Source organism: Canis lupus, chromosome 30 (assembly GCF_011100685.1).
Source record: "Canis lupus familiaris isolate Mischka breed German Shepherd chromosome 30, alternate assembly UU_Cfam_GSD_1.0, whole genome shotgun sequence".
Taxonomy (NCBI): Eukaryota; Metazoa; Chordata; class Mammalia; order Carnivora; family Canidae; genus Canis; species Canis lupus.
In genome coordinates, this window is record NC_049251.1 from 9574065 (window position 1) to 9591604 (window position 17540).

At 38.1% G+C, this 17540-nt stretch overlaps 1 protein-coding gene across 5 annotated transcripts in view; it reads left to right on the forward strand.

Moving 5' to 3' along the window:
• Positions 1 to 17540, forward strand: part of GANC (glucosidase alpha, neutral C) — a 75286-nt gene that overhangs the window by 26121 nt on the left and 31625 nt on the right. For all 5 annotated transcript variants that reach the window (XM_038580156.1, XM_038580155.1, XM_038580154.1 and 2 more), the window contains 7 exons: positions 3423 to 3489; positions 4871 to 4967; positions 6011 to 6191; positions 6409 to 6562; positions 11212 to 11447; positions 14534 to 14660; positions 15524 to 15603. In XM_038580156.1, the coding sequence (XP_038436084.1) occupies positions 3423 to 3489; positions 4871 to 4967; positions 6011 to 6191; positions 6409 to 6562; positions 11212 to 11447; positions 14534 to 14660; positions 15524 to 15603 (942 nt within the window). The remainder of the gene's footprint in view (positions 1 to 3422; positions 3490 to 4870; positions 4968 to 6010; positions 6192 to 6408; positions 6563 to 11211; positions 11448 to 14533; positions 14661 to 15523; positions 15604 to 17540) is intronic.

A 17540-nucleotide genomic window follows, 5' to 3' on the forward strand; every position in this document is an offset into this window, starting at 1 on the left:
CTGCTTTTATTCCAGCTCAAAAAATTATGCTAGGCAAGGAGAATTGGCAGTGAATAAAACAAATCCCAGCCTATCCTCATGAATCTTAGAATCTAATGGGAAAGATGGACATTAAGTACAAGCATGAGGAGTGTTGCAAAGAGTGCTATAGGAGAATATAACAAGGAAGTTGACTAAGATGAGGGTCAGGATAGACTTCCTGAAGGAAATGATTTTCCAACTAAAACTGATGCACGAGGATACAATAGCTAGTCAAAAGGTGGGAAAAGAATATTTCAGATAGAGGAAATTTCATTTTCAAAGACCTTAAGGTAGGAAGGAACACATCTGAAGAAATTTTTTAAAACATACATACTTTTTAGCAGGTGAAAAAAAAGCAAAGAAAAAGGTATTGTATAACAAGGCCAGAGAGATAAGCAGGGCAATTCTGTGAAAAGCCTTATAATAATTCTCTTATCCAGCAACTATTGTTGAATATTTCCTATATGCCAGGCACTGTTCAAGGAATTGGTAATATATCTTGAATAAATCAAGTCCCCCATTGCTGTAGAGCTGGCATTCTTCTATGTCTTGTTAAGGTTTTTGGGCTTTAACCTAAGGGCAAAGGAAAACTATGGAAAGGCTATAATCAACAGAGATATATGTGGCCTGATGCCTGTCTTTAAAAGATTATTTTAGCTGAATTATGGATAATGGGCATTCCAGAAATCTTCTCTTCATCCAAAGCCATGTGCATCTTTGAAAGATCCCTGACAGTAGGTATGGCCACCGAATGGTGAAAAAAATATTTCCAGAGCAAGGACATGCCTCCTTCCTCTTGAAACTGACCCATGCTGATGAATATGAGAGAGAATATTTCCCCCTTTTTCAAGTAGAGAAGGACAACTAAGACATAGCCTTACAGTTTTGTGATCTGTCCAACCAGCTTTGGGGAGACCTCCAATTAGAGAGCTTAGATAGTGGTTTTTGCATCATAGATGCAAGAATCTGATGAAAGCTAATGAACCATTTCTGTAGAACAGAATTTTCACACTGTTTGAAGGAGTTCACAAACTCTAAAGCCCATCCATACACCCCAGGATAATAGTCCCTACATTAAGAATTTAGATGTGATTTAAACACCCCGGCACATAGAGGCTGACTTTACAGAAGCTTATAATTATGAAGAAACCACCTAGAAATGAACAAGGGGCTCATTTTTTAAAAGAAACATGTATTTCATGCACACACACACAATTTCTAGAAAACATTTTCATTCTACTAGAAAGAATGAAACTAGTAAAACCAAGAAAGGAAACTTGTAAAGCTGAGAAAATTTATTAGCTCTACATCAAAGATTGTGAACCTGACCAGTCTTGACTCTGAAGTAGTTTGGCTAATTGAAGCAAGGTGAGGAAGTACCCATCTCATCCAAAATGTTTGATTTTTGACCTGAGTTATTTGATTCTAAATATTTTGCCTTACATCGTTTGCAAGAAAAAAAAAAAAGAATTTAAAAAATCTGACATATATAAAGACTGTATTTTAATTTTTTTTATTTTAAATTTTTTTTTTTTTTTTTGAGAGAGAGTGTATGAGAGAGAGATCATGAGCAGGGAGTAGGGGTAGAGGGAGAAGCATATACCTCACTGAGCAGGGAGCCCAATGCAGGACTCTATCCCAGGACCTTGGGACCATGACCTGAACCAAAGGCAGACACTTGACCAGTTAAGCCACCCCAGGCACCAGAATGCATTTTTCAAAGTGTTTTGAAAACACTGGACTGTTTAAAGATAGTCATTCTGGACTGTGTAAAGATAGTTATGTCAAACAGTGAGGCAGTTCCTCAAAAAATTCAACATATAGGGGATCCCTGGGTGGCGCAGCGGTTTGGCGCCTGCCTTTGGCCCAGGGCGCGATCCTGGAGACCTGGGATTGAATCCCACATCGGGCTCCCGGTGCATGGAGCCTGCTTCTCCCTCTGCCTCTCTCTCTCTCTCTCTCTCTGTGACTATCATAAATAAAATTTTTTTAAAAATCAGAAGAAATGATTATTAAAAAAAATTCAACATATAATTACAATATGGTCCAGCAATTTCATTTATGGATATATATCTAAAAGGAAAAGCAGAGATTCGAACAAATATTTGTATACTTGTGTTCTTTTTTTTTTTTTTTTTTTTTAAGATTTTATTTATTTATTCATGATAGTCACACAGAGAGAGAGGGGCAGAGACACAGGCAGAGGGAGAAGCAGGCTCCATGCACCGGGAGCCCGACGTGGGATTCGATCCCGGGTCTCCAGGATCACGCCCTGGGCCAAAGGCAGGCGCCAAACCGCTGCGCCACCCAGGGATCCCAGTATACTTGTGTTCTTAGCAGCATCATTCACAGTAGCCAAAAGGTAAAAGCAGTCCAGCAATCCAAGAGTCAGATGAATGTACAAACAAAATGTAGTATATACATACAGTGGAATATTATTTGACTTTTAAAAGGAAGGAAATTCTGACATATGCTACAAAATGGATGAATCATGAAGACATACGAGGTGAAATAAGCCAGTTACAAAAGGATAAATACTATATGAAATATTTGCAGTAGTCAGATTTGTACAGACAGAAAGTAGAATGATTGTTGCCATGAGCTGAGTGAGGAAGGTATGGGGAGTTATTGTTTGATGGGTATGGAGATGCAGGGGCACCTGGGTGGCTCAGTCGGTTAAGTGTCTGCCTTTGGTTCAGGTCATGATCCTGGGGTCCTGGATCGAGCCCCACATCAGGCTCCCTGCTCCATAGGGAGTCTGCCTCTCCCTCTTTCTCTGCTGCCTGCCCCCCTTCTTGTGCTCACTTGCTCCCCCACCCTCTTTCTCTCTCTGTCAAATAAATAAAGTCATTTTTAAAAAATGGGTATGAAGATTCAGTTTGGAAAGATGTAAAAGTTCTGGAGATGGATGGTGATAATGGTTTACAACAATGTGAATGTACTTAATGTCATTTAATAATAACATTTATATAATTTTAAAATGATAAAAATGAAAAAAAAAAGGATAGGGAGCCTTTGGCTGAATCAGTCAGTAGATCATGTGACTCCTTATCTCGGAGTCATGAGTTCAAGCCCCACATTGGGCGTAGAGATTACTTCAAAAATAAATAAAATGATTAAAATGGAAGATAGTTAAAATGATAGATTTTATATTATGTCTGTTCTACCACAATAAAAAATTATTTTCATGTCAGCTACAATTCATAAGGAGGATGATTATTGGCATTTATATGGAACACAGATCAAATTTGTCAAATGTACTGACATCACAAGCAGGTCTTTTAAAAGATAGATTTATTTTCTTAGTCTAATTTTTTAACAATCAAACAAAATGTGCTATTGTAGCAACCATTCAATATTATAATGTATAAACTCAATTTGCTCTTCTTTTGTGCCACCAGGAAGACCAAGAGGATCTAGGCCTGTGGGAGGAGAAATTTGGAAAATTTGTGGATGTCAAAGTTAATGGTAACATTGAAATTGGTATAGTATTGAAGCAGATCTTGCCAAAATGGCTAAATATCAGTACCTAACATCCCTTGACCCTTGGTATCCAAACAAGTGATTTCTGTAAGGGGAACAGAAATTTCAGATTTGGGGCCTCTATTCTTCAATAATGCTTTGCTACAGAACAATAGTGAGTATGTACCTTTTGTGGGGAATGTAAGAGAAGGATAGGCCTCATGCAGTTTATGGTCTCATGTTAGAGGTATAGGGCGCAGTACCCTGCTGGTACTACTCAGTATATCAGACAGCCACACATTCCACATTTTTTTTTTTTTTTGAGAGTCAAGTGATGAGAAATGAAGTTCTAGAGCTCATCAGCTCCAACATTGCAAGCCATTGGTTCTAAACCTTTTCTAGACCTCCTCATGAGTATCACATGCCCATCTGTGACATTTCTCACTAGACTTAGTGATGGGGGTGGGGGGTGGGGAGGTGGAGTTTGTCTCTTTAGCATATACTGTTCAGATACTTGGAGCTTAGAGAGTTGGAAAAAATATTTTCCTCTTCCCTCCTACCAGTAGGATAACAGATCCTAACTCCTTGAGAATTTCTGTTCTAGCATCTTTATCTATAGGCTAGTATAATGATCAGGACTGACAACATGTCCAAAATTTATAAGTAGAAGAGTCATCAGGCTTTCCTTTCTGTAACACCATAATCTATTTTACCTTCTCTATAGCACCCCCTTTCCATAAATTCCTTTAAATAAAGACCATTTCATGTCAAATACTCTTACCTAAGAGTATTTGCTCTTTCTCCTAGTTACTTGCATTTTTACCATATCTCTAAAATAATTGTTAAATAAAGGACATCTTTGATTTTAAAAAAAAAACTTATATATCTACAATCACAGGGAAGAGGTATTTTGAGGAGCCCTCCTGATGCCCTTGACATTATACTCCCTATATGCAATAAGAATAAACGATCATAGAAGATACCCAGTCTTTTATCTAGTGAAGATTAAAATTGTTCAATACCCTTTATTTCCTAATGCAAAGAAATATGCCATACATTCTAGGAAAGTTTAGATTAGGAAAAAATCTAAAACCTCATAGCCATATTTTACACATAGAAAGGAGATTTACTATAAATGAGGACACAGAGAGTTTCAGCACATAGCTAAGGAAACACTAGTAAGTGACCAGAACTTTACCTTTTGCATGTTTGTATCCCCACAGTACCTGAATGTCACATCTTACAGAAAGGGCACACCAATGACTTACTGATCAAGGCAAGTTGAGGTCTCTCAAGCCCTGTCTAGTCATCTTGCTATGCTTATAGGTAACTGAGTCTCCCTAATTGTCCCACAGAAAAGCAAAACTCAGTACCCTGGTCCCTACAGGTCCTGCCTCCATTGGTTTGGATTTCTCCTTGCATGGATTTGAACATCTCTACGGGATCCCACAACATGCAGAATCACACCAACTTAAAAATACTAGGTAAAGTGAAAACAAAAATTCTTATAGGACACTCTGGTTTCTGGAGTAGAAGTTTGAAGGAAAAATATGTGAGATGTCTGAGCCTGGACCACTATGTGCCTGGCCTCTTCCTCCTTGATATTGTTTATAGATCTTTAAGAACTTTAAGAGCAGTGGTTTTCAATTTTTATCTTATTTTTTTTGGCAAGAATTTGAGAATTATAAAAACTGTAATGCTGACCTAAAATACACAGAGGAAGTAAAAATATGGAACTATTGTGATTGAAGTAGTTCAATCCCACCTCCCTGGGTTTTGCTTTTACCTCTCAAGGCCTCTGTGTGGAATTTAGGAGAATACACTGAAAATCACTGACCTAGAAAAAGGCTTTTACCAAAAAAGGACAGTAAGCCAGAGAATGGAAAGAGGTGGCATCTCGTCACCTTTGATTTCCTCAGGGAAATCACTTCAAACTATGCTATTGACAAGTAAATGCCAGAGGCATCATTCTAAGAGGAAACAAGACCAAAGAGAAACAGAATCTGATCAAGTTTGCTGTGTTCAGATGCTGTTTACACAACATGTCAATAGGTGGGCATAGTAACAAGTGAATCACAAAACTGTACTGCTCACATACCAAGCCAAGCTTTGGGCTCTCCACCCCAATTCAGTTCCCCAGCTTTCCTTACTCAGCACTGTGAAAGCACTTTAGGACACTATCTTTCATTTTATTTTAGAAGCAGAGAAATACTCTCAAAATTTACCAATTATATTTACTGTGTACTTGCTACTCTGGAGAATTCATAGGAAACACTCCTCACCTCACTAGAGATATTCAGAAAAGATACCTAAGCTATGAGACCACACATGCCAGTTGTCACAGAAGGGGATGCCAAAGGAATCAGAAGAGAATGGTATAAACCCTGGTTGGGTTACGGAAGTGGTAAGAGTTGAGCCTTAAACATGCATCGAATTTAAGTGTTTACAGGGGAGAATGGGGCTATACTATTTACTAATAATATATTTGCGATTGTAATTGATGATAGTCCATCTTTGTGTGTTTCAGTGATGGCGATGCTTACCGTCTTTATAACCTGGATGTCTATGGATATAAAATACATGACAAAATGGGCATTTATGGTTCAGTGCCTTATCTTCTGGCCCACAAGCTAGGCAGGACTCTAGGCATTTTTTGGCTTAATGCCTCTGAAACACTAGTGGAGATCAATACAGAACCTGCAGTGAAGGTGAGCTATGGATCATGGCTGCATGTCACGCTTAGAAAGAAACAAAACCAGTGTAGTCATAATTCTGGGCTTCGTAGTGACAATTCTCTGCCACCAAAGTCTTTGCAGCATAATCCGTAAAAGTTATCATCAGTATGTACTTGTTACTTACACATGGATGATACATATTGTAGGTTTGTGGAAGATTTTTCAGATCTTCATTCCATTCTTTTTCTAGTACACACTGACCCAGATGGGCCCTGTTGCAGCTAAACAAAAGATTAGATGTCGAACTGATGTGCACTGGATGTCAGAGAGTGGAATCATTGATGTTTTTCTGCTAACAGGACCTACGCCTTCTGACATCTTCAAGCAGTACTCATACCTTACAGGTACTTGCATGTGGAAATGCCAGCCTCTCATTCCATTATATTTCTTCTATCAATGTATCAATCATTGTAAGTTAATTTGTTAACTCAAATACCGTATAGAATTTATAAATAATTTACACAAGCGTTTCAAGAAGCAAGCATTTCTCTTCCCACTTTTATCAAATTTAGCTTGGTAAAATGTTGTGTTGGGGCTAGAATTCTCTACTCTCTAATCCCTAATACTCTCCGTCTACTTTCCGTGGAGACTTTAAGCCCTGGACTTTCTCTGCCTTTATCTCAGATTAGTGTCCCAACCTGAACTTTTCTGTGTTCTCTTCTCCGTTAAAATATACCACTGACTTTAGCACTAAAGCATTTTATCTTTAAAAGATGTAAAAGAGTATCTCTGTTGATGCAGAAAAAGCATTTGACAAAATCTAACACTATTTCATGATAAAAACTCTCAGAAGGCTAGGAATAAAAGGAAGCTTCCTCAGTATGATAAAAGGCATTTATGAAAAATCAACAGCCAACACCCTGTTCAGGGGTGAAGACTACAAGCTTTCCCCTATGATCAGAAACAAGACAAGGCTGCCCATTTTCACCACTCCTATTGAACATTGTACTGGAAGTTCCAGCCAGAGAAGTTCGGCAAGAAAAAGAAAAGGCATTCAAATGGGAAAGGAAGAAGGGAAATTATTTCTTTTTTTTTTTTTTTTTTTTAGGGAAATTATTTCTATTCACAAATGATGTGATCCAACATGTGATCCAACATAGAAAATCCCAAAGAATCTGCAAAAAAAAACTACCAAAGCTAATAAAGAAATTCACCAAAGTCGCAGGGTATATTATCAACACAAAATCAGTTGTGTTTCTATATACCAACAATGAACAATTTAAAAAAGAGATTGAGAAAACAATTCCATTTACAATAACATCCAAAAGAATAAGCCCCCTAGGAATAAATTTAACCAAGGAGGTGAAAGACTTGTACACTGCAAAACATTCCTGAAAGAAATTGAATAAGTCCTAAATAAATGGAAAGACATCCCATGTTCAAGGATTGGAAGTCTTAGTATTGTCAAGATAATAATATGAAAAACAATCTACGGATTGATTACAATCCCTACCAAAATTCCAGTGGTCATTTTTTTGAAGAAGTAGGAGAACTGATCTTCAAATTCATAGAATTGCAAAGGGTTCTGAATAGCCAGATGATCCTGGAAAAAAAAATGTGGAAGACTTATACCTCTCAATTTCAGAATTTCCTACAAAGTTAAAGTAATCAAAATAGTGTGGTACTGGCATAAAGATAGACATGTAAACCAAGGGAATAGAATTGAGAGTCCAGAAATAAACCTATATATCCCTGGCCAATTGATTTCAACAAAGGTTCGAGACCATTTAATAGGGAAAGAATACTCTTTTAAATACATGGTACTGTAATAACTGGATAGCCACAAGCAAAAAATGAAGTTAGAACCCTACCATAATGCCATATATGAAAAATTCAAAATGGATCAGCAACATAAATATAAGAGTTAAAGCCGTAAAACTCTTAGAAGAAAACAGGGATGAATCATCATGACCTTGGATTTGGCAACAGATACTTAGAAAAGACACCAAAATCATAAGCAACAGAAAGAAAAAATAGGTAAGTTCAACTTTGTTAAAATTGAAAACTTGTGCATCAAAAAATATGATCAAGAAACTGAAAAGGCTGGGATGCCTGAGTGGCTCAGCAGTTGAGCGTCTGCCTTTGGCTCAGGGTGTGATCCCAGTGGTCCAGAATCGAATCCTGTATCAGGCTCCCTGCGAGGAGTCTGCATCTCCCTCTGCCTGTGTCTCTGCCTCTCTCTGTCTCTCTCATGAATAAATAAATAAAATATTTTTTTAAGTAAAAAGGCAATAAGAAGAATGGGAGAAAATATTAGCAAATCATGTATTTGTTGTGGGTTTAATTTCCAGGGTATATAAAGAACTCCTACAACTCTACAACAAAAAGATAATTCTAAAATGGGCAAAGGACTTGAATAGACAGTTCCCTAAAGATATACAAATGGATTAATAGGTACATAAAAAGTTGTTCAACATCATTAGTCATTAGGAAAATGAAAATTAAAACCATGTAAGATACCACTTCATAACCACTAAGATGGCTAAATTTTTTAAAAATAGGAAGTAATAGCACCTGGGTGGTTCAGGCAGTTCAGCGACTGCTTTGGGCTCAGGTCATGATCTCATGGTCCTGGAATTGAGCCAGCATCAGGATCCCTGCTCAGCGGGGAGCCTGCTGCTCCCTCTGTCTGTCAGTCCCCCTGCTTGTGCTCTCATTCTCTCTCTCTCTCTCTTTCTGTCAAATTAATTAGTTAATTAAAAAATAAAATAGAAAATAATAAGTGTTGGTGAGGATGTGGAGAAATTGGAACTTTATACATTGCTGGTGGGAACATAAAGTAGTTCAGCTGCTCTGAAAACAGTTTGGCAATTCATCAAAAAGCTAAACATAGACTTTTATGTGTCAGTTTGCCTAGGTCATGGTACCCAGATACCTGGTTGAACACTAGTCTAGATGTCACTGTGAAGGTATTTTTTATGACATTATGCTCTCAGTACTATTTAGTTACATGAACAGACTTTGAATAAAGCACATTACTCTCCATGTGGGTGGGCTTCATCCAGTCATTTGAAAACCTTAAGAGAAAAAGACTAAAGTCTTTTGAAAAGAAAGGAATCTGTCTCCAGAGTGCCTTCATACTTGAATGCACCTTCCCTGGGTCTTTGGTCTGCCAGCCTACCTGTGGAATTCAGAGTTGCCAGCCCCCACAAACACATGAACCAGTTCTTAGAATCAGTCATTCTCTCTCTATGTGTGTGTGTGTGTATGTGTGTATACACACATACACACACACACACACCCAGTTGGTGCTTTTCCTCTGCAGAACTCTAATACACCCAACAATTCTACTAAAATTGGATGCTTGGATATTTGGATGCCAGTGATCATTGCAGCACTATTCACAGTAGCCAAAGATGGAAACAATCCAAGTACCTATCAAAGATGCATGGATTAACAAAATATGTTAAATTCATAAAATGGACTATTCAGTTATAACAAGGGGAATGACATTCAGATACATGCTGCAACATGAATGAACTGTAAAAGTATTATGCAAAATGAAATAAGCCAGACAAAAAAGGATAAATACTGTATCATTCCACTTACATGAAGTACCTACTATAGGCAAATTCATAAGAGACAAAAAGTGGATTAGCTATTACCAGAGGCTGAAGGGTGGGATGGGTAATAGAAAGTTATGGCTTACTGGTTACAGTTTCAGTCTGGGGTAATATTAAAGTTTTGGAAATAACTAGTGGTAATGTTTACACTACATTGTGAACGTAATTAATGCTACTGAATTGTAAACTTCAAAATGGTTAAAGTGGCAAATTTTGTGTTATACATGTATTTGCCACAATTTAAAAAAATGGTTATATACTCCCCACATTTAATTGTGTGCTTTAAGTGGGTGAATTTTATGGTTTGTGAGTTACATCTCAATACAGCTATTACAAGTAAAAGTAATGCAGCATCGCTTCTGCTGCATTCTGTTAAAAAGTCCTTGGGTTCAGTCCATGTTTAGGGGAAAAGGAATTTGACTCCAACTTTGATGGGAGAAACAACCAAAAATTTATGGACATGGGAAGACATCTATTTAGGAAAAAGGACTGTTAAGGCCCACCTACAGGCCCTTTTAACATTTTTATTACAGAGAATAAGCCTGGTTTATAGGAAAATGCTTTAAAAATGGTGCATCTGCCACCATGTTCAAAGAAATCCAAGTTTTAAGTATATGGATTTTCTACTGACTCCTGATGAGGATTTAACTCGATCATATCCCTCCTTCTTTCCCAATATTGTGTCGTCATTTTTGGTTAAATCAATATGTATGTTTATACTTTTCAAATGCTCAAGAGTGTCCGATACTTTATTCATTGCACACTTAATTTCTTGAGTTTTTTCCTACCTTTAGTCTCTTTCCCTTTAAGTCAGTCTCAACACTGCTGCCTCACTAATATTTCTAAAACATAGGTCTGCTAAGATTACATCTTGCCAAACTTTTGATTACTTCCCATAGAGAAGATTTAGAATTCCTAGCCTGAACTATAGGGCCCCTTACAAACTGACCCTCCCAGTTTCATCTTCTACTGGTCTCTCTCACAGTGTAACCAGTCTCTGTGTCTTTTCTATCCCCTGTGCCTAAGTGTTCTATCCAATCCTTGTAGATTGCTCCCATTTGTTCTTCAAGGTCCAAACCAAATGTTACTACCTGTATAAAGCCTTTCAAGACTCCACACTTCACTGCAGGCAGAATTTATTAACCCTTCTGTATTCCTATAACACTAGGCTGAAAAACAACAACAACAACAAAAAACAAAAAACACTAGGCTGCTACCTTTAACATAGCAGTTATACCCCCCAAGCAGAGCAGTTAATTTACATGCCTGCAAATGGTCACTTTCTTGAGGGTAAGGACTATGTTTTCTTCTCCTTTATATTCTAAGTACCAAGCTTAGTGCTTAGACTCTGTAGACATTCAGGAAATGTTTATCAAATAGTAATTACCATTGTGATGATAGCTGACTCAGTTGTCATCTTCCTTTTTCAGGCACACAAGCCATGCCCCCTCTCTTCTCCTTGGGGTACCATCAATGCCGCTGGAACTATGAGGATGAGCAGGATGTAAAAGCAGTGGATGCAGGATTTGATGAACATGACATTCCTTATGATGTCATGTGGCTGGACATAGAGCATACCGAGGGCAAAAGGTACTTCACTTGGGACAAGAAAAGATTCCCAAATCCCAAAAGGATGCAAGAGCTGCTCAGAAGCAAAAAACGTAAGGTAAAATAAGCTGACACTTAGAAACCTTTTAATTATGAAGCATTTTAAAAAATTTTTCCCTCCCTCCCCTGCATTTTTTTAATTTTTAAAATTTGCCTTGGCACAGTAGTGCAAGAGAGCCATCTGATTTTTAAAAAATGGTCATGACAGTATTATCTTCAAATATAATTGTAACTGTGATAATAGGAAAGCACCTGCTTTAGGTGTCCAAGTCCCCACAAGATAACGGGGCCTTGCATTCCCATTTGTCATAACCACCCTGTAGTGATAGGATAGATACCCCAAAATCAGTCTTGAGTTTGAGGACATCAAATTGACATCACAGGGTCTGAAAAGGTTAATTAGTCACATAGTGAGGCACTCTAGAAGGAGCAAGACTGGCTCCCAGGATAGTCTGAAGATGGCTTGAGAGATCTGGGAATGGAGGCAGCTTAGCTTTTATGGTGATTAGAGGGTTGGACTGGGGTGAAGATTCCTGTGAATGCCCAGGTCTTATGTGGTTTGAGCTTCCTGCTGGCACCCAAAGAGGGAGCACTAGGGCTTTCATTGTCAGGTGTGGGCAGAAGAGTAAAGAGGGAATGGAGGGGCTTGACAGTCTTTAACAGTCAGTCAGAAATGGAATCAGGTTCTTCATCACATCATTTTTCCTGCTTGCTTTCCTGATGGACTCCACCTGCCAATCTGGCCAAGGGAAGCACTAAAATAGAAAATGGAGAAGGGGAAAGACACTGGCAAGTATGTATGGTGGTAACAACAATAACGAGTGGAGGGAGGAAGAAGAAAAAAATGGAGAGAGGAAAAGGTGGGGGACCCTATATGTTTCATGGAGATGGATCCCTGCAGCCCTCTCCTTGAGATTAAAGTTACCTTTTCAATCCATTCCTTCCAACCTCAGGCCTTTCACAGGTGGCCAGAACCAATCCTGTTAACCCCTAGTTTTCCAATTGATAAATTGACTACCATTTGACAAGTACTTACTATGGGCTAGAAAGTTTGATAGAACGCATTATTATATCTAGTCATCACAAAATTATAAGGTAGATATTGTTAACCCATTTTTCAGATGAAGAAACTGAGGCTAAGAATAGTTTTGTATTTTGTGCAAAGGCACATAGTAAGTAAGTAGTAGAGCAAGAATCTGAACTCTGATCTGCCTGACTCCAGAATCCATGTTCTTATAAGCAACTATTTATTGAAGCCATCAAATGTTCAAAATGCTGTGCTAAAGATGAGCTTTTGGGGTCTTACAATGAGTGGGAAAAAGGCAAGTATACAACAACCACAATATTGGGCAATAATGTAACAGCCAAAGAAAGATCAGGATCAGCAGTGGACTAAGAAAGAAGATTGCATCCAGCTGGACCTAAGCTGGCCTTGTGCATTTTGGGTGAGCCTGAAAGATAAGTCTCTAGCTGAGAAGTGGGGAAGGGGAGGCTGAAGCACCCAGTGGTGTTTAGAAAACAGCACAAAGGTTGGTTTGGCAAGAAAACAAGACATGTGCAAGGTTTGAGTAATGGGGAATCTGACCTTATTATAGGCTGCTTTGTATACATTTGGAGACATTAAAAGTTTTTGAGTAAGGGGTTAATATGCAGAATATATGAAGAACACCTACAACTCAATAACCAAAAAACAGAAAACCCAATTAAAAATTGAAAAAATGACTTGAGAGACACTTCTTCAAAGAAGATATACAAATCGTCAGCAAACACATGGTAAGACGCTCAACATCACTAATTATCAGGGAAATGCAAATCAAAACCACAGTGAGATGCCATTTCATACTATTAGTATGGCTACTATAAAAAAAAAAAGAGAAAATAGCTAGTGAAGAGGGAGAGAAATTGGAACACTAACAGTGGGACTGTAAAATAGTACAGCCACTACAGAAAACAGTATGGCAGATCCTTAAAAAATTAAAAATGATCATATGACCCAGAAATCCCGCTTATGGGAATATACTCAAGGATTTGAAAGCAGGTATTTGAGTAGATATGCCCATGTTCATATCAGCACTATTCACAATAACTAAAAGGTGAAAGCAATTCAGTTGTCTATCAGCAGATGACTGGGTAAACAAAATGTGATACATACACATATAGTGGAGTATTACTCAGCATTAAAAAGGAAGGAAATTCTGATATATGCTACAAAATGGATGAACCTTGAGGACATTGTGCTAATAAGTGAAATAAGAAAGTCACCAAAAAATGAATACTATATAATTTAACTAATCTGTCATACCTAGAGTAGTCAAAAATCATAGAAGCAGAAAAACAATGGTGTTTGCCCATGACTGGGCAGAGGAGGGAATGAGAAGTTGTTTTTAATGGGTATAGAGTTTCAGTTTTACAGGATGGAAAGAGTTCTGGACATTGTACAATACTGTAAATGTACTTAACATTACTGAACTGTACACTTAAAATTGGTTTAGATGGTAAATTTTATGTTATGTATATTTTACCATGATTAAAAGTTTTTTTAAAGTTTTTAAGCAATGGACAATTAAACTTTATTATGTAGAGTAAATTTGAATAGATTTGAAGAATGATGGGAGGGTTGTTCTAACCAAAAGGATTGTGAAAGTGATGGCATTAGAAAGGTAGAGAGAAAAAAAAAAAAAAGAAAGGTAGAGAGATACTAGAGACACAAAGCTGTGATCACAGATCTTCTCAAACCTCCTTCCTAAATATGCCTATACCATTGGGTTTGGGGTTTTTATTTTGTTTTGTTTTCTTTAATGTTTGTTTTTGTCAGTTTTAGCCTCTAGATGTCTAGGAGCGGGGATGACTTAATCCTTTATGTATAGCACCCAGCAACTCAGAAAGAAGCTTAATAACTGCTATTTTGAAAACATGTATTGGTTGGGCAACAATAATTATAAAAGAGCACTGGCCTGGTTTTGATACGAGTTCAATTTCCATAAGCATGAAAAGTGATAGGATTTTACCTATGTCTTAAAATATTTCAGTACTAGTAGTTATTTCTGAGTAAAACTTAAACCCCAAAACTGTGATGAAAAAATAAAAATGTACATATAACTCCTATGACACTGATGAGCTCTTCAAACCTCTATGTCTGGACAGCTTGTGGTCATCAGTGATCCCCACATCAAGATTGATCCTGACTACTCAGTGTATTCTAAGGCCAAAGAACAGGGCTTCTTTGTGAGGAATCATGAAGGAGGAGACTTTGAAGGGGTATGCTGGCCTGGTAAGATAGCACTTTATGCACTTATTAATTCCACTTGTGTAGCCCCAGTTAATGAAGGTTGCATAGCCACTGCTCTCATTTCTTACAGATCTCCCTTGCTCTAGTGTAAGCACCTTTTAGAAAGAGATGGTATTACCTTCTTTTGTATCTTCAATAACACGTGGTACAGTGTGCTTTGTATCCATTTATCAGTCAATGAATGAATAAAAAATAAGCAAGCACTCTATTTCTCTAGGCAAATAAAAAGCCAAAGAATAAGAAAATGAGAGGAGAGTAACAGAAGAAGGATTCCTGCAGTCTCTCCCTTTGAATCTTCTGTGCCTGATTGGCCCATAGTTTTGACTTTCCACACTTTCATGGGTGACCTCAGGTGCCTCCAGCAACTCTGGATTCTTCATTTCAGAAATGATTAGTTTAAAACCTTAATAGAAACCTGAGGACAAAAGGAAATCACCATTCTACCATATCCTGGCCCTCTATTACAAATCCATGTCCTGCAAAGAAACCCCATACATTCTTTTCCTCCCTTATGCCACTCATGAACACTTCTCTGTTCTCTTTAAGAACAGAAGGGTCCCTCCAGGATACTTGCTTTGCTTCCATGGGCTATCTTGGGCCATCTGAGAAGGACAGGCTCATCTGGATGCTTGTTCATTGACCTTCCCCTGGGCCTCTTGGGTTGGAAGGTCTGGTGATGATCACTGGAGTCCAGCATTGCCTTCCTTCACTTCTTGCCAGACCATGCATCTGCATCAGCTGTCTTACAGCTATAGTGCCCAGTGATGAGCCAGCTTTTACATCTTTACAGCACATCCTACCGTGAGGACCACCATTTCTCACAGTCTATTCTTCTGCCTCTACAGGTCTCTCCTCTTATCTGGATTTCACCAATCCCAAGGTCAGAGAGTGGTATTCAGGTCTTTTCACTTTCTCTGCTTACCAGGTTTGTTTTTATTCTTTTCCTCTTTCCTAATTAGTTGGAAGGATGAAAGAAAGAAAAACTTGATTGAATAGAACTACTCTGCTTCATTGAGTAGCTCTTGATAAATAATACTTGGATGAAAACTCAAGGATGGCAACCACATTCCAGACTTCAGTGGTACCAGGAGAGGTGCCATATGTATTACCAAATGCACAGAAGCTGTGATTTCCACCTCCATTACAATAGACTCTGTGACATAACAAAATACTTAATAGTAGAGATTTGTATTTTCAAATTACTACATACACTTTACATAAAATAATATTCTATAGCTTATTTATAGATGGTGGTAGTGAGGGTGCCTGGGAGGCTCAGTTGGTTAAGCGTCTGCCTTTGGCTCAGGTCATGATCTCAGAGTCCTGGGATCGAGCCCAAGGTTGAGTTCCCTGCGTAGTGGGAAGCCTGCTTCTCCTTCTCCCTCTACCCCTGCCCCTCCTCATGCTTCCTCTCACTATCTCTCTGTCTCTTAAATAAATAAAATCCTTTAAAAATTAAAAAAGATGGTAGTAATATATATGATAATATCTTGCAAAGTATAATGTGACATTAAAAGTAAGGTATAATAAAACTTTTTTTAAAAGATGTAATAATAAATCAATTCTTAAAATATTATAGTACCCCAGAGAGAACTAGAGAGGCCACTTGTAGAGAACTGTTTTCAACCAATTATGAGGATGATAGAGATGCCTGGTATAAATTGAGTTATTTGCTGTGTGCCAAAGCACTATGCTAAGTTCTTTGTGTGCATTTTACCATTTCATCTTCACAAAAACTCCCTGAAGTTGGAACTATAATTAATTCTAATCCCACAGATGAGGAAATTGATATATGGACAAGTTTGAAACCCTGCTCAGTTCACCCATTTTAGTAAGTGGTGGACCTAAGATTTGAACTCTGTCTCTCACGCCCAAGTCTCAAACCACTAAGCTCTAGTTTCTGAGCATCATATATTAGGATACAGAAAACAACTTAGAGCAGGGGTAATAACACTTGGGCGAAATCTGGCCATGTTCATTCATTTCCCTACTGTCAATGGCTGCTTTCGCACTGTATCAGAGTTGAGTTATTGAGAAAGAAGCCTATGGTCAGCAGAGTTGAAAATATTATTTGGCCCTTTCTAGAAAAACTTGCCAATTACTTACTTAGAGAGTGCTACAGAAGGACAGTCAAGGTAATTACATATTTGGAAACTAAATAGCCTTGTTCGTCAAAGTATACATGTTTAGGATACATGTTAAGTAAAGAGTCAGAAGAGTACATGTAAGTCACCCTGAGGCTGGCTTGTGAGGCAGCACATGTATTCTGTGGTATCCCATAAGGCAAGCCAGGCCCAGTGAGAGAATGTTACAAGGGGCAGGACTTTAGAAAAGTAGTGGAATGAGCTTCCTGAAGGACTCCATGTCATTGTAGTTACTGAGTCAAATGCTGAGAGATCAGAGATTCTATAATAGGGATTTCAACACCATGTTAACTAGACGACTCGGCAGCCCCTTTCTACTCTAAATTGAACAATTCTGTGTAGAACACAAACTTTTGACCATGCTAAGAGGTATCTTAGCTGTCAAGTCTTTCAAAGTGTTAGAGGGAAGGCAGAACTTTATCATGGAAAGCTTTAATTGCCCTTATTTAAGAGTTGTAGCAGATGATGGATATTATAGAATCTGTCAACATTCACAACCTTTCCTGTATGTGGGTTCTCCAGGGTAGGTCTCGGAGTGGACTTGCTGGGCAGTGTGTATTTCGCAGACAATATTACAAAGCATTCTTTCATTCATTGACAAATACTTATTGGGAATCTCTGTGGTTGAGCTACTGTTCTAGGTGTTTGGGATATATCAGTGAACAAAATGAACAAAATTCCCTGCCCTGTGGACCTTTTATTTATTGTAGCTCTGGAA